This window comes from Puccinia triticina, chromosome 7A (genome assembly GCF_026914185.1).
Source record: "Puccinia triticina chromosome 7A, complete sequence".
NCBI classification, from domain to species: domain Eukaryota; kingdom Fungi; phylum Basidiomycota; class Pucciniomycetes; order Pucciniales; family Pucciniaceae; genus Puccinia; species Puccinia triticina.
The window spans coordinates 98480-115820 of NC_070564.1; the positions used below are offsets into that span (position 1 = coordinate 98480).

Sequence of the window (17341 nt, forward strand, 5' to 3'; positions counted from 1 at the left end):
AGATCTGGTCCTACAGGGGGCTGCAGATTGACAGGAAGTCCTCCACTCAAATATTTTCTGTCTGAACTGGGGCAGAAGTCCTTACAATGTGATGGTGAATTATTCAATTACTGAGCAATAACTATAGACCAATCTAATTTGGAGTGATATGTAACCATTGGATGTGAACTATCATTCAACAGACTGAATTCATCTTGAAGTCAAGTTCATGTCAATCCTTACTTAAGTTATACATTTCAAAATCAGGTAGCTCTTGCATATCCATTTTTTTACATTGGGGTGAACTGCCTTCATCAAATAAATATCACGCCTGAAACACAACTGCCTAAATTTGGATAAAGAAATTATCAGAAGTGCAAAAAGCTTTAGGGCCCGTTTGGCTGCCATGTTATACGTCATAAGTGGGCAAATTTATGATGCACAACCCCCAGGGGTTTCAAAGTTTTGGTGGCAATGGCGGGTGAACTTTGGGTTGCGCATCATAAATTCTACCATTTATGACGTATAACGCGGCAGCCAAACAGGGCCTTAGTATTTTCACAAGAGCAGGAGAACTGTATTTTAGCTGGTTACATAAGTGTGACACAGTTCATAAATCTCTCAGCTGCAAATGCCCCTCTGTTCTGAAAAATGTGTGATTTGTATGTGATTTGTCACCCTATTGTACGCACGTTGTGATGAACGAAAGTGGTCACTGCGTAGAAATGTCAGGACCCCGCCGCTCCAAGATGATTCCCAGTCAAAGTCGGGTGATCTGGAGAAACTCCACTCCACAGTTCCGCCGTGTTGTAGGGCTCTGAGTGGGGTAAATAAAGTAAAGCATGTAAAATAATCTAGCTCTGCAAAAGTAAACAGTAAAATAAAGATCCGCCGCATAAAGTAGATAACTCCGCAACAATAGCAAGAAAAACAGCCGTAAAGCCAGCGCAACCGTAACACATAAAGCAAGCCCGCAACGTAAAAACTCTGCTCCGCAACGTACGCAAAGTAAAAGAAGCACAACAATCCGCAAAGTAAAGTAAAAACCGTAAAAAAAGAGTCTGTCGGGGAGTATGATCCTCTCGGATCCTTCCTCCCCCACCGTGGTTGTATAGAGAAAAGGAAGAGAACTAAAAGATATCCTCTGCCCGCCTCCCACGCACGCCATCCGCTAACTCCGTTCACATACGCACACTCGTCATCCGTCAGGCGCTATACACACACGTACGTCATCCGCCAAGCTCCTCTCTCACGCCAACACCTGTCGTCTCCGCCGCTTGCCTTTGACCGCCGTCAAACTCCTCTCTCTAGCTTCCACGCCCCTGTCTAGCCTATGATGTCAGGATCCCACACGCCGCCCTTCTGGCTGCCATGGCTTCCCCCAATCACCACCTCCGCTATCCAGTCCGCGCTGGCCTGCCTAGTCTGAGTCCAGTTCTGCCGTCGAGCTCCGCGCGCCGCCGCCTTCAGTTGTGCGCTCCGCTCCGTTCCGCACCGTTTCCGCACCGTTTCCGCACCGTTTCCGCACCGATTCCGCACCGCCTGTGCGCCGCACTAATTGCTCCGTGGACAATTTGACACGAGTTCCAGAACTGATCACCACAACGTACAATAGGGTGACAAATCATAGTCCATCAGGGCAGTTACAGCTAGTTTTTTCTTAAATTTTACCCTAATTTACTCGGCAGAAATCCCTCTGGTATGGAAATTTTGTGATTTGTACGCGCGTAAAATAGGGTGAAAAATTGGACACTTTTCAGACCAGAGGGGTATATCTGCCAAGTAAATGAGGGTAAAATTTAAGAAAAATTTAGCTGTAACTGCCCTGATGGACTATGATTTGTCACGCTATTGTACGCTTGTACAATAGGGTGACAAATCACACACCAATCACATTATTTTGAGGCCACAGCAACGGGTAAAGGAGGGTGAAATAGTTCCAACACCATGTTGAAGCTATGATCTGAGGTCGAGGTTGAGACAAAGGGAGGAAGGGCCCAAGGAACAACAAACTCAGAAGGACTCTGAGTGAAAACAACAAAAGGGGCCAACAGAGCCCTCAAAGAGGGAAAAAGGTACTGCTAGCTTGCGTGGCGGAAAAGCGCACACGCTACAGGAGGTTGTATACTGTCAAGACCTCAGGGAAATGGGCGCAGAAGAGCAGATGGGTGTTATTTCTGTCTAAGCCATGGATATATAAGCTATTACAAGTGGAGGGGCCAGAATGTGGGACAGAAGGTGAACTATGCATATGCAATCACGAGGGAGTGAGGGAGTGACAGGGAGTGGACAAGTGTGACAGGGAAGGGAAAGCAGAATAGGGAGAGACCGGTAACACTGGAATTTCAACACACCATTCAGATTGATGTCACCCTCTGGTACAAACAATGTGTGAGTGGTGCTTTGCACTTTAGTTAAACTTTGCTTACAGACATTTTGTGTTCTGTGGTCCAGTTTAGTTACTACTGAGTTACAGAAAATTTCCAGCTGAGTTATGGATACTTCATATATAGTTGGATATCATTTCATTTTTGATTATACATATGATGTAGTAGACATTGCACCAATTTATGAAAACAATTCAAGGTAAGGCACTCCCTGGTAAGTGCCCCCCAAGCTTCCCTGGTGAATACACTTAAACAATGAGAATTCAGTGATCAACAAAATGTGATGATGGCAATTGAAGCATGGACTTGGTGACATGCAATTGGAATGATATTTAAACCCAAAATCAAGTATTAAGGTTAAGAAACAAAAAAACTCCTGTACTCTGATTCTGCCAAGTCTGCTTCATACATGATTTTAAGGTCTGTTCTGGGGAGCAGAATATGAGATCTGGGGGTTCTAGATATATTTCAGGATGAGGATTCTTTCTGGATCTCCAGCCTCTTGAACTAGAGCTTAAGATGTATGCGAAAGACTAGATGCATAGAGAAATACTCACTGCAGCAGTCCGCATATTTGGTCTGCTTTGGTTGATGTCTAAGTATTCAACCTCTTCTTTCTGCCTTTGCGCGCTGATGAGCTCAGCCTGAAATTTGAATGTGAGAACCCACTGTGGTAGATAGAAAAGTGGGAAAATAAAAAGTTTTTTCTATGCCACATAATTACTCATACTAGGCCTCAAGATACCACAAAATGGACCCCATGAATGGATTCTACGACCAATCTCACCCCTATGTAGTCACCACTGAAAGCACCCCTGGGCCCCCTCTAGTGTGGAAGTTACACCTCATGGACACCTATCACACGGTCAGCCCCAGTAACCCAGCTGTCACCTGCCTCAACCCAAGTTTCACAGTGGTACACTTATACATATCACAGGATACAAACATACATCTCCCTGTCAGGCTAGACTCATTACATATTAGCTAAATACACTCCGTTATATACATAGTATGACATCATTTACACTGTTTCTGCAGCCTCAGACTTTGTGTATACACTAATTACCCCTGTATGACAGCTCATGCAGTCTACTGTCACCTTATGCATGTGTTAGAATGTTCTGTTGTGTATTCTGACATCATGTATGCACCCCTGGCATGTTTAGAATGTTTGGCTGTACATCCTGACACCATTCATGCGCCCCTGAGGGTTTATAACATCATTTGTATCTACTCCCACCAGCTAAAATCCCTTCACCCTGTTGTATAGATTATCTGAAACCCTAACCCACAAGCCCCTTTGGGGCTCCACTTTTTGTCTATAAAAGGAGCTCTCTCCACCCCCAGTGGTCTGCTCCCCAGTTCCTCACCCAGAACTCACAAGTCACCCAACACTCATTCACAATCAATTCCTAAAACGCTTATAACAATAACTCAACCCTTATAACAATAATTCAACCCTTATAACAAATTAATTAAAACACTTACACATTGCCAGTCAGACAGATTTCATCTGGAACAGACCAGACCTATCACTTAATAAAACTTGCCAAGCTGAGCTTGGTGGGTCTTGTTGACTGATAACAGAAGGGTAGAGCTTGAAACTCCATCATACCAACAAAGGGTAGTTACGCTACGGGTAACGCGTAGATAACGGTAACGTAACGGAATTTTTGTTGTTATCTATGCGTTACACATAACAGCGGTGCAATTACGTTAGCGCACCAAATTAAGCCCTTTTTGTCATGCTTGTTGCGTTATCCGGACGCGTGGAGCCCCTGAGAATGGGCAAAAAATGAGGCAAAAAAAGCCTTAAATGGTCCGTTATTGCGTTATCCGGGGGATAACGCGATAACGGGCCTCAAAAATGAGGCCCGTTGCGTTACACGCGGGGCCTGAAATGTCCCCGTTACTAGTAAAGTAACAGGGGGGGCCGGATAATGGGGGTAGTTATGTTACCAAAATTGTGCGGATAAAGCAACGTAACGTAACTACCCTTCGTTGATCATACCCTTCACCATTCAGCAAAAGGGTTTCATTACCACTTTTGAGTCTTACACCGGTGGCTTTGCATCCATTTCCTCCCCAAAACCCATTGAGAAGCATTATGAAATCCGATCCTGTAGATTCTACTGGATTTTAAATGAATTTGAAATTGACACACCTTGGGCAGAACCAGATCTGGACACCAATACCCTTGATATTCTGTTTGAAGCTGAAATTCACGGGCAAAACCCATATGTTGTACTCCACATGGTAAGTAATTGGAAATAATAAATCTATCCATTTCACTTGATTTATCTGATGGGATTTAAATTTTAAACCTTCAGAGGGAGTATTATTAATTTAAAATGCAATACAATGCCTTTCCAGTAGTAGATATCTTCATGAACCAACCTATCTTTATCAGAAGCAACATTTTCCTCTAGAATTGGCTATGAATGTGAGAATATCCATCAGGTTAAGATTTTCCCCAGTGATATTGAAAATTTTGACTAATCATTATCAAATTTCCATACATCTATTCACCCATTCAGCTGCCCATTCCACAACAGAACAGCAGGCAAATCAGGTCAATAAAGCCAATTACAACATTGGAAAACAACAAAAAGAGGATGAAAAATATCAATTTGAGAAACTGATGCATTCTGGGAGTGAACCAAGGCTCTGTGGTAGAGAGCAGAAAAAAGCAAAAAAAAAAAAGGTTTTGGAAAACACCATAGAAACAAAGATGAAGCAGCTTCACTACAAGCAACTGGAGATGGACAAATTAGCTTAAAGTCTTCAATAACAACCACTTCTGATTGTTTAGAAAATTTTCTACCTGAAGATTTTGAAGAAGTTATGAAGATCAAAGAAAGAATTGGAACTGGTATTGTGAAAATCATTTCTATAAAGGCTCCTGGGAAGAATTATTCTGAGAAAAATCCACAAGACTTCCACTCTTATGAAACATGAATCAGGATCAACTTAGACCACAAAAGTAGGGAGGTACCCTTGATGTTTCTTTCTGCAAGAGTTGGAAAATTGATTGATGCTCTATTTTGTTTCTACAAGATTGGGGCTTTGAATGAACTTGATAATGAGCTTCTTGGTCTGAAAAATAGTGCTCAGCAAGAGTTGTATGAGTGGGTGGAGGTTCTTGTATTGTAAATCATATCTTGACAGGGAAATGAAAGAAGGAATAACCAAGATCACCTTGGAAGCCACTAATAGGGGGATTCAAAGTTGGCCATGCACAACTTGCATGCACTTTTGCAAGTTGGTGTACAAGGCTTTTATTGAAAACCAAATTTCAAAAAAACATTCAAGAAGACTTGGGGGGTGTAGTACAGTGTGGCTTGCATGCACTTTTGCAACTTGGTGTTCAAGTTCATTCATCTGGCCAACTTTGAAACCCCCTACACCAGGAAAAAAAAGTAGCCACTTGATGGCAAGTGACATGACACTGCTCCAATGCTGCTCCTCTCCACCAGCACATCTAGGGCTCGCATGAGAGGTGTCAGGATCAAAGCACTCAATGTGGCAAAACCAGATGATGCTCAGCTTTGCCCTGGCCCAGCTGATGCTCAGCTTTTACCCTGGCTCAGCTGATGCTCAGTTCTTGCCCTGGCCCAGATGATGCTCAGCTGTGGCACTGGCCACCTGATGATCATCTTTGGCCCTGGCACAGCTGATGCTCAGCCTTGGCCGTGGCTCAGCTGATGCTCAGCTTTGGCCCTAGCCTAGCTGATTTTCAGCTCTGGTCCTGTCCAAGCTGATTCCCATCTTTTTCACTGGCCTGGCTCAGCTGAGCATCAGCTGGCCAGCTGGCCCAGGACTGGGTCAAAGCTTAGCATCAGCTGGGACAGGACTAGGAAAAGGCTGAGCAAGGACTGGTACAAAGCTGAGCATCAGCTGCGCCAGGACTAGTACAAAGCTGAGCATCACCTGAGCAAGTACTGGTCAAAAGGCTTTATTCCAGCTTTATTCCAATTCTGAGAGGGAGCTGCGTGAAAAAGCTGAGTATGAGCTGAGTATGAGCTGGGTACCAAAGCTGAGTATGAGCTGGACAGGACTGAGGATCAGTTGGGCTCATCAAAAACTGAACAGGACCTCCTTGGTAAATTTTGGAAGTTGAGGAGATGTTGGGAGATTGTGGTAGATAGTGGATAGATATTGGTTAGACAGTGGGTAGCTGGCTGGAGCTGGTGTGATGTCACTTGTCATCAACTGACCATTTTATTTTCCTGGTGAGCTAATAACAAATTGATTGCAAAGAAACTACACCATGATGTTCAAATCTTTAATACTGTTTAATCACTCTGCTAGTTTAAAATATTCACACTTTCACCAACACAACACATGTTTGTAAAGTAAGTCTTTTTCCTCTTTACATTTTTAATTCTAATCCCCAAAAGTTTTCATCTAGAAACTACTTTGCTTCTTTTTTGTTGAGATCAATGATTGAATATCTGACAGGCTACCCAAAAAGTTTTCTCATTTGCAACAGTTATCTGATTAATCAGAAGTGAAATTGACAAGCCTCAGTCATATGAACAGCACTGACAACAGGGTTCCAAAAGGATCCTAGCCCTTGCATTAGAGGGAGTACAACACATGTGAAGGCAAGAAAAAGACTTGATTATGATGCATGCTCCAGAAAATGTGACCTTCTCTTTCTGATCAAAACACAATGTCTCCTCACTTTGATACCAATCCATTGAAACTTAATACAACTGGCCATACGGTCAGCCCAAGCGTCCCATCTTCAAGTACCTTCTACTATAGCCTTCTGTTGATCTTCTCCAAACCAAGCACCAACACAACATTTTAAAGCTTTAAACCATCTTGTCTGAATGAGAGTGAGACAATTGGACAATATGTCACAGGAAAACAAAAGGAAGAGTTGATTACAGGGGTTTAATGATATGTCAGAAAGCGCTTCTGATAGAACCCCATCCTGTTTGAATTCGCGATTATAATATTTGTAATTTCGTTTCGGATCTTATTTGGAGTGGGTGATGAGAAGTGCTTGTGGATCACATCTAAAACTAAGCATAATATGGGAGGAGGCTGAATAGGAGCTAAGAAGATTGCGAAGCGTGATTGTCATCCAGATATTTGACCCTAGCAAATACCCGCGCAGCACCAACACCCCGCGTTCGCCCTGTTTGGTTGATCGTCCAGATCAGGTTAGTTAGCACGGACCTCTGGGTTTCCAGCAGATAAAAACACAGCTCACAAATAAATGAAAGCAGTCCTCTAGAGTAATCTGATAGGTCCCCATGTACTTCCAAGGCAGATCACTGCTCCCAGCAGATTCGAGAAAGTGAGGTTCAATCTTCGAGAACCAGAGTTTCTCGGGACTGCAGGTAGTGCGGTTTGAGTTGCCACGACCTGGCCGATTCCGCTGGTGGTGAGTGAAGGTGATGTGCCATTCGCCTTGGGGAGTGATGTGGTCGTTGGGCTGACTGGCGGGAGGGTGACTGGCGAGGCAGTGCCAAGAGAGATTGGATGAGGGGGCTGCAACTCGAGAGCTGAGGTGAATGTGAGACTCGGTAAAACCGAGGGCGGAGGGCTGGTGGCGTTGTTCGGCCCGTCGTCGATCAACATCCCTTCGAGGTCCATATCTGGATCGTCTTCAAGGCTGTTCGGGCCCAATGAGGGTTGGGTCGGTAAGCCGGCGGTGGTGAGTAGTAGGACTACTAGGAATGGGCTTTTGTTGGTGAATCTCATGTTGCGGGATAAGATTTTATGAGATGAAGGAAGTTTGACTTGGAGGGCTGGTTGATTTAGTTGGCGGGAAAAGGTTTGGTGGAACTCCATTACTTCTGCCTGGGGGTGGGGGGGATAATGAGGAACGATGACGGGTGGACCAACGGATCGAGCGGAGCGTTATACGCCGGCTTACTGATGTCAGCGGGTGGTTCTGCTCATTGACATACATGCCTAGGATGAAATCATCATAAGAATACTCGCACCCGGGCGATGCCACGCAGTTATCCTGTAAGAATCAACTGACTGACCAGCCGGTCGAGTGTTGAGCATTAAAGGTGTCTTCCACAGGTTTATTTTGTATCATCGCGGCATGGGCAATTTACCTCTGGATTATCTCTTGAGGAGCCCATTATAGATAGAGCCTCGTCAGCCGACCGATGGCCAGATTGTGCCAGCATGTGCCGGGCGGTTGGCAAACAAACTTCGCCAGTCGACAACAACAACAAAAAATGTTGAAGGTACACTAAATAAGTATTTAGGTACAAGATAAGAGTGCATGACTCCAGGATGTTCAGGGAGCGATGAAATGTCTCTTGGAGTAGTCCTACTTGAGTGTTCTATCTTCAACCTTTTGGGGAAGGTCAAGCTCACTCCACTTCCATCAATTACCGAGTGCCAATTTGTATGCAGGCGCACTAAAAACACGGAAGATCTGACGAAAGGTTATTAAGGATCCCCTAAAAACAACTCGACGCCCGATGTCTCGGCGTGAAGTATGTATAAGACTTCACCGTGATCATGTTGTCTAAGCCAGATTCATGGATGTGTCAAGGGATGGCAAGCAGTCTGTTATGTTACTCGTTATAAAGTTTAATTAAACTGGGGTCATCCAAACGGGATGAACTGGAGCTCGGAAGAGTCGGAATCAGAGCATTTGGTCTGACTTTGCAGACACCGCTGCATTGATGAATTGAAGCCATTGGATCCAGAGAATTGCACTATTTTAGATCAGATAGAAAGGTTCCGGCCTTCAGAGGGAGGAGATATGAGCTCCATGCTCCCGCAAGTGAAGTAGAAAGAGAAAGAAAAAAAAATCACATTTTTCAGTTGTGGTAAATACCTTTTTTCACTGCCACCATCTTCGCGTAGCATGATGGGCTAGAGCGATTTTATGATGGGGGTGGAATATATTTTCTTCAGCTCGAGAAGGGCTGATGGCGAAGATCCAGCTTCGTAATTTTTGAATATGTATTGCCCTTTGATGAGCTGTCCGATATTCCGGAGAGGGCGGGGAGGTTGTTGTGACTCTGCCGGATACATATCAGCAGGCTTTCGGGCTTATTCATCAACTGCGGCCGAGCCGACTACATCCAGTCTTGCAGGTTGTTTGAATAAATAAATAGGTTTATTCAACTTCAAGGCCGCCCTCGTCTCTTTTGGGTGAGTTTCTGGCTGGAGGTGCCCTGGCGACGCGAGGCTGAGCTGCGATGGTCCGCGCCATCTTTCTTGCAGAACCGCCGACGCCGACGCCGCTGCTGGCTGGAACCTGCCGATCCGGACTGGACCGAGCGCGATGTGAGTGGGTTCTCCGATTCCGAAGCTTCCGGTTCTGCCGGGCGGCGGCTGACTGGCCGAGCAGGGACACCGCCCTGCCCTCGGCCACCTCCCTCCAACCCGCACTGCCCTCGCCCAAGCAGGGCACCCCCGCCGGCCCCCCCACCCATCTCTACGCCAGGATCCCCGAGCGCCAGCGGCTCGCCGACGGCACGCCGGACTACATCCAGCTCATCCTCAGCTCGAAGGTCTACGAGGTCGTCAAGGAAACACCGCTCACCCATGCCGTCAACCTCAGCGACCGCTTCGGAGTGTGGATCGGGATGAAGAGAGAGGACCTCCAGCCTGTCTTCAGCTTCAAAGTCACTCCCCTCTCTCCTCCTCTCCCCCACCATGCCTCAAGCTCACCCCGACCGTCTCTCCCCTCCATTCCGCTCCAGATACGCGGCGCGTATAACTTGATGGCCCATCTCCGCCCCGAAGAAAAAGTCAGCGGGGTCATCGCATCCAGCGCAGGTGCGTGTCCAAGCGTGCTCCTGATCGCCGGGAGACTGACCATCCCCCGCCTGCTGCTCGCCCAATCAACAACAGGGAATCATGCCCAAGGCGTCGCAATGTCAGCCAAAGCCCTAGGGATCAAAGCCACCATCGTCATGCCTCTGGCCACGCCTTCGATCAAGTATCGAAACGTCGGTCGGCTGGGCTCGACGGTCGTCTTGCACGGGAACGATTTCGACGAGGCCAAGCGAGAATGTAGCCGACTAGCCTCGGAGAACAAGCTCACCAACATCCCCCCATTCGACGACCCACACGTGATCGCCGGCCAGGGCACCGTCGGGCTCGAGATCCTCAACCAGCTCGACATGCACACCTTGGATGCAATCTTCGTCTGTGTCGGCGGCGGTGGATTGCTGGCCGGGATCGCAGCGTACGTCAAGAAGATCGGCCCACCCGGGCTCAAGGTGATCGGCGTTGAGAGCGTCGATCAGCCCGCGATGAACCAAAGCTTGGCTAGCTCGGCTCGGCTCACGCTGAACGAAGTGGGCCTGTTCAGTGACGGGACGGCCGTCCGGGTCGTCGGTGAAGAGACCTTCCGACTCTGCAGCTCGTTGGTCGACGAAATGCTCTTGGTGACCAACGATGAGCTTTGTGCGGCCATCAAAGATGTCTTTGAAGGCCAGCCGTTTCGGACACATCAACACCTTTTATACACCAACTTACGCTCTCTATCTCCTAACAGATACCCGATCGATCCCTGAGCCGGCTGGTGCCCTCGCCGTAGCTGGAGTCAAACGATACATCCAGAAAAACAACCTCATCGGCTCCGGGAAGCGATTCGTCTCGATCGTCAGCGGTGCCAACATGGACTTCGATCGGCTCCGCTTCGTCGCCGAACGCGCCGATCTCGGCGAGCAGAGGGAAGCTTTGCTCAGCGTCATCGTCCCAGAACAGCCGGGCAGGTGGGTAGACCCGACTAGAAGAGCTTCTTGGGGAGGAGACTGACGATCCCTTTTCTCTCTCTCTCTATTCACAGCTTTGTCAAGCTCCACTCTTATCTCCATCCACGTCCAGTCACCGAGTTCTCCTACAGATTCTCGTCAACCTCGCAGGCTTTCATCTTCGTTTCCTTCCGCCTTTCCTCTCTCTCCTCGGCCACGCTTTCGCCTGGCGAGGCTAGACGACAAGAGATCGAGGGCATCTTGCAGGCCGTCTCCGACGATCCCCTAGGTATGAAGCCCCGCGACATCTCGAATAACGAGATGGCCAAAAGCCACGCCCGCTATTTGATCGGCGGTAAGTGCTCCTCATCTCCCGAGTTGAACCCCGAGTCGAGGTGCTGACCTTTCTGCCCACAAACAGGTCGGGTTGCCGTCGAAAATGAACGGCTGATATCGTTTGCCTTTCCTGAGCGCCCTGGGGCACTGAGAAAGTTTTTGGTGGTCTTAAGTGGGGCAGAATCCGAATCAACAAAGTTCAACATCACTCTATTCCACTACCGGTGCGCTCTCACGTCAACTTCATCGATGATCCTGTTGAAAGTTAGCTGATTCAGTCCTTATCGGACTGGGGTTTAGGAACCATGGCGGCGACTTGTCTAAAGTTCTCGCTGGCATCCAAGTCCCTCCCGCAGATCAAGACCATTTCGAAAGCTTCTTAGAAAAACTTGGATACCCGTTCACCGATGAAACTGAAAATGTGAACTATTCTCTCGACATTCCCTCAGTATTGTCTCTAAATCATACGTGTTCTGACAAGTTTTTCAATTATTCTTTCTCTCCCACACTCACAGGAAGTATACAAGGAATTCTTACTGGCCAAATAGAAACTTATGTACATCTTTTTTTCGCTCAGAAAAAAAAAAAAACGAAGTGGATGGATTGCAATTCAAAGAAATGAACTTGTCCAGTTTTTACTACAAGCCGCCAAAGCGGATTGAACGGGATCATCCTTTCCACTTCCTCATCATAAGATCATAAACTTTTGCAAACAGGCTGCTGCTAAGCGGATCAGCAGTGTGCTTTTGCAAGAGACCAGATGAGGCCCGCAGTCTGAAACTTTGCAGAACCAGGCACCTTTCATTGACTAGGCAATCTTATGCAATGTCTAATAGAGATATGTCAACCTCAATAGAAGTTTTCTTTGTAGATTTTGTTGTAAGATTTTGAATGTTTAATTATCGAGCATGAGAGTGGGGATGTCAGAGGATAGAAACAAAGCGAGAAATTAGCCTGTTAGGTAAATTATCACTGCCTTTCTGTTTGTTAATCTGAGTTGTTCCATGATAAAAAATTGATGATGATAAATCTAGTGATAGAGTGTAGATGAAGAGAGATGCGGAACTGTTTTGAATATGTATATAACAAATTGTGAATTGGCAGCTTTTTGAGTATGTATGCGTAGACTGCTTAATGACCGCCAAAGAGCCCAGCGACGAGCCAGGATCCGCCAAAGAAGGCCAGTAACTGATAGAGACCGTTTCGTTCGTGATCGTTCAAGGGACGGTCTTCGAACTTGAACTGCTCATGAGGATGGGGAGCATGATCTTGTTGGTCAGGATCTTTGGATGAGAAGAAGTCGAGCGAGGAGGGCAGGGAGATGGAGGCGAGGTAGTTTAGGATGAGCTGGTCGGGGTTCTGCTGGCTCGAGGCTGTCGATCCCTGGGCCGGATCTGAGGATGAAGAGGAGCGAGGGGTGGAGGAGGGTGAGAATCGGTCGGTGACGATCTGTGAGGGCCCTCCTTCGGGCAGGGTACTCGGATGGGAGGCTGTTGAGACTTCGGCTGAGCTGGGTTTGAGCTCGACCATCTTGGGAGCATGTGATTGTTTGTGAGAGGTCCAATTATCGGGGATGAATGGCTGTGAGAGATAGAGTGAGTATGTGTCAGCTGGAGATGGATGATGATGATTGTTATGATGGGGATTTGTTCATACGATCGTCGTCCGCGTGGGTTCCTCGACGGGTGTGCTGGGGAGCTCGATGGAAGCCGGCCAGACCTGGGCCTGGTGGCCTTCGCTCCTGAGGGTGATTCCGGGTGAGGCCAGGGAGGCTGATTTGGAGCCGGTCTGGATCTGGGCTGACTTGGGTGTCTCGCCGTCGGGCTCGCTCATCAGTCGGGCGGCCACCTTGATCGGCGAGCTGACGACCGGCTCTGGCAATGTGCTCGTCGATGACTGTCTCGAGCGGGCCAGTTCCTCGGTCCCACTCCTTCCTCCAGCCGGCTGTCCCCCCACTTTCTTGGCCCGGATGGCTGAGCTGCTCATCCGTCTCTGTTCATCCTCTAGAATCTTGTCGATCAAGATCGTTTTTTTCTTCGAGCCGCTTCAAAGCAATGGTGGAAATCAGAATCGGTGTGATATGTTTCGTGCGACATGTTTGTTCAGTTTGCTCACGTGACTATGCCCCGTTTCGAGAGTTCTTCCCTGAGTTCGCTCGTCGATTTGTTCTGGAAGTCGGTTCGAGAGAGCAAGGTTTGAGAGGCGAATGTCCGGCTGAGCTGCTGGTTGACTGCTGCTGGCTTGGCGAGTCGGAGGATGGTCTTGGTACTGGCAGCCCTGAGCATCATTCTGTCGGAGGTGGGTTGGGTTGGGTTGGGTGGGGGTCGGTTCCCAGTTGGCGGGTGATCTCAGTGGTGGTTGGGTGACTTCGGGGGCCTCGGGGTGGCCACAGTGCACCCCCCGGGCCACAGCGCACTCTCCGGGAAAACCACCCTCAAAGTCAACACCCACCACGATGAAAAGAAATCTCGAAGCCGAAGCCGCTGTTCACGACGCCCTGCGAGAGTTACCCGAGAAGGTCCGGAAGATACAAGAAGGAGAGGAACAGCCGGAGGATTCCCCGGAGCCTGCTTTCATCAGTCCTAGCACAGAGCGGTAAGAATGAACCCCACCTCTTGTTCTACCGAGTGCTACTTCTTGCTGACTGGCTGCATACCCTTGATGAAGCCCCAACCGGGAAGCCCAGTTGTACGTTCGAGGAAGCCGTCCTACAAAATTTGTCTACAGATGTGCAGTCCAACATTGATTTCACAACAAATTATGACCCTCCAGATATGATAGACAATTGAGGTAAGCCTATATCCTTCGACTGTCTCACCTGCATCTTAGGCTGATGATCAACCAATCGTTCCCTTGCAAGAACAGGCTATGGCAGAGCTCAGGCCAAAAACGGATCGGAAAGGCAGCAGTGAAGATATGTGATTGTTCGGCTACATCATCACAGATCGCCAAGAATTTGATTTTATCAGGAGTAAAATGTCTAGACATGTTTGACGATCAACAAGTCCGAAAAGCAGACATAGGCCATCACTTTTTCTTGGACCAAGAAAGCTTGGGTCGAAATCGATCGAAAGAATGCTGCCGGTTGCTTGGCGAACTACCCCCACCTTATAAAGGAGCTGACTACAACGAAGAACTGCTCGACGCGAATTACTTCGAGGGATTTGACGATTTACAAGGATTCGACGGCTGGCAAGCACACATCTGCGTCCGATTGATCAGCGATCATGAAGAGGTGACCAGTAGGTACTGCTGGGACTTCAACGTACCCACGATATTGGTCCAGACTTGCGGCTTGGTTGCAATGATCCGGACCCATATTCGAGAGAAAGCTGGTAAGCCCGCCATCCCTATCGTAGTCCTCCTTTGTAAGAAAACAACTTATCATTTCTCCCAAAACAAAAAGTGATCCCAACCGATTCAAACTCTTCTTCTATCGATCTGCGCCTCGATTGTCCCTTTCCATCATTATCCGAATTTGTAAACTCATTCGAGATGGACAAGATGGACAATCGTGACCATGCTCACATCCCAGCGGTTGTGATCGTCATCCACTTTTTAGACATCTTCAAATCAAAAGTCAGTGTGACATGAATATATTCCATGAAAATCTCCACACTTACCTCGATCAAATTTGCATGCTTTGATGCTAGCATCACGGGAATTTGCCTGCAACCCCCGCTGAACGGGATGAGCTGAAGGAAATGATCTTGGCCGAGAAGAGAAATGCCGATGAAGAAAACTTCGATGAAGCGGTTGAGATGATTTGGAAAGCCTGTCAACCAACCAAAGTCAGAGTTCTGTTTTTTTCCGGACAAGTCGTCTCAGCTTCAATAATAATCCAGGACGTGAGCTCAAACTTAACTCGATCTAATTGTTCTACCAGGTGCCCGAACACATTGAAGAATTATTCAAGAATCCTCATTGTGATAAAATACCCTGGTTTGACGGCAGATTTTGGCTACTAGTGAAAAGTTTACAAGCATTTGTAAAGCAGAATGCCAACCACCACTTGCCTTTGCCCGGAGTCCTTCCGGACATGAAGTCCGATACGAAAAACTATACCAAGTTGCAATCAATATATCGCCAACAAGCTTCGGAAGACTTAGAAACATTCAACAACATTATGCGAGACACCAGACAATCAATTCGGGAAGAATCTACAGAATTCGAGGAGAATATAACGCGTTACGGATATGCCGAAGGTCCCTTTTTGATGTGTCTCCTGAAATGGCCGAGACCTTTGTTAGAAACTCCGCCCATATACGTTGGATCGAGGGAAGCGCATATTCTAAAGAACCGAAGGATCTGAGTGAGTTTTATGATTGATGTGCAAAACAAATACCTCACATTCAACGTTAAACTTTTTTTTTTTTTTTTTGTTAACCTGACCCGAAAACGATCAAACTTGGCATGACCTGCTCAGTCCCCAAGTTTACGAAAGAGTGCGAGCCTGGGAATGTCGAATATGTCGTACATTGGTACTTGGCATTCGCAGCCCTGTCTGCCTACAGATCAGTGAACATGGGTGAATATCCTGGGATGCGGAAAGGACAAGAACAAGAAGATTTCGATAGACTTTCAAAGTTTGCACTCGGTTGGTTAAAACATCGCGGATGGGTTAACCTGGGTGATGATGAGAATAAAGTGCCGGGAAAACTGGAGAAAGTATTGAAGGAAATGTAGGCATCCATTTATGTTTTTTTTTTCTTAGGTGGGGCAGATAGATTTACCCTGCTTGACTTGTCTTCCCCCTTGTATTTTCCTTAAACAGGATCCGGTCCGCTGGAAGTGAATTACCTCATATTGCGAGCTTGGTGGGAGGATTGGTTGCTCAAGAAGTCATCAAACTGACTACGGGACAGTACATACCCATGAACGGGATTTGTATCTTCGATGGTTATAGATCTACCACCGGAATTCTAGAGTTCTAGCATGCAAGATTTTATTGTTGTTCATGCCTTGGGCTCCGAGTTCCCTTGCTCCATTATTAGCTTGAACGAATATACAACCGTTACATGGACAACAACAAAAAAAATCATCAATTTTGAAATAATCATTTACCCCTCCCTCACTGACCATGCGACCACGAAGCTGTTGCGTGTTCAACTGTGAGGTCAAGCACCCTTTCCAAGTAGACTCTCTGATAAGCATGATAGGTATGTTGGCTTCATGAAATTAGAACAACGTCCCAGCCTCCTGCGGCTCGTGTAGCATTTGGCTGGTTGCATGCATGCACTTTGTTTGACTGCCAAACTGGCAGATGGTTCTTAGTTGGCCGACTCCCAAAAATGATAAAAATTATATGTTATAAATAGGCTAGCTGTCAGGGTACGTCTCTAAGGTGGCGTTACCCTGAATGATCTTGATACTGAGTATCAATGAGGACAGCGCTGGCGAGGCGGAAAACAACTAAAACAAGTAGACCGTAGTCTATCTCTACTCAACCGTCTAGGCGGGAGGAGGAGCCACACCTCTTGTGCAAGAGGGGCCTAGCGGAAAAGGATTCTCGCTGGGATCTAGAGGATCCAGACGGCCGGAAAAGGAGAGAGTAGAAAGGAGGAGAGCCTCTCGAACTTACTTGGTCGGAGACTTACTAGTATCCGGGAGGTAAGTCGAAGGCCGAGGGGAGTTGCGCGTGAAGGTTGGTGGAGATGGAGGGAAGGTCGAAGGGTTGTGAATCAAGGAAGTTGAGTAAATGAAAAGATGGGAGTTCTAGAGGTAAAGGCCCCAATCGCTGATCTTTCAGCAATGTAGACGGGCTTGGTACCAAAAAACTCTGGGGGAAAACTCTTTCCGAGAGTCCCCTTACTATAGGGGAGAATTGAGGCTCGACTTCTCAACCTCCTCTTCTTCCTTCTTCCTGCCCGCTGTTAAGCGGGCATAACCGTACTCAACTACATCTGAATGATTCAGTACCTGTCGACGTAGTGGTAACTACGCCGC

At 47.2% G+C, this 17341-nt stretch overlaps 4 protein-coding genes across 4 annotated transcripts; 2 read left to right on the forward strand and 2 right to left on the reverse strand.

Annotated features, from left to right (window-relative positions):
- Positions 1-7610: 7610 nt before the first annotated feature.
- On the reverse strand, positions 7611-8396 carry PtA15_7A12 (uncharacterized protein; the record flags this gene model as incomplete). Its single annotated transcript, XM_053170704.1, has 3 exons — positions 7611-8183; positions 8260-8297; positions 8375-8396. The coding sequence occupies 3 exons, from the start codon at positions 8394-8396 to the stop codon at positions 7611-7613; spliced, it is 633 nt and encodes a 210-aa protein (XP_053021841.1).
- A 1157-nt stretch (positions 8397-9553) lies between these two features.
- Positions 9554-11943, forward strand: PtA15_7A13 (uncharacterized protein; the record flags this gene model as incomplete). Its single annotated transcript, XM_053170715.1, has 6 exons — positions 9554-10700; positions 10861-11080; positions 11155-11414; positions 11481-11619; positions 11696-11816; positions 11911-11943. 6 exons carry the CDS (start codon positions 9554-9556, stop codon positions 11941-11943), a joined length of 1920 nt encoding a protein of 639 aa, XP_053021842.1.
- A 583-nt stretch (positions 11944-12526) lies between these two features.
- PtA15_7A14 (uncharacterized protein) lies at positions 12527-13683 on the reverse strand (the record flags this gene model as incomplete). Its single annotated transcript, XM_053170726.1, has 3 exons — positions 12527-12976; positions 13052-13439; positions 13511-13683. The coding sequence occupies 3 exons, from the start codon at positions 13681-13683 to the stop codon at positions 12527-12529; spliced, it is 1011 nt and encodes a 336-aa protein (XP_053021843.1).
- Positions 13684-13850: 167 nt separating this feature from the next.
- On the forward strand, positions 13851-16329 carry PtA15_7A15 (uncharacterized protein; the record flags this gene model as incomplete). The annotated part of the gene is made up of 10 exons (XM_053170737.1): positions 13851-13990; positions 14063-14083; positions 14168-14185; positions 14261-14730; positions 14802-14974; positions 15049-15186; positions 15282-15600; positions 15693-15707; positions 15822-16077; positions 16170-16329. The coding sequence occupies 10 exons, from the start codon at positions 13851-13853 to the stop codon at positions 16327-16329; spliced, it is 1710 nt and encodes a 569-aa protein (XP_053021844.1).
- Positions 16330-17341: the final 1012 nt, after the last annotated feature.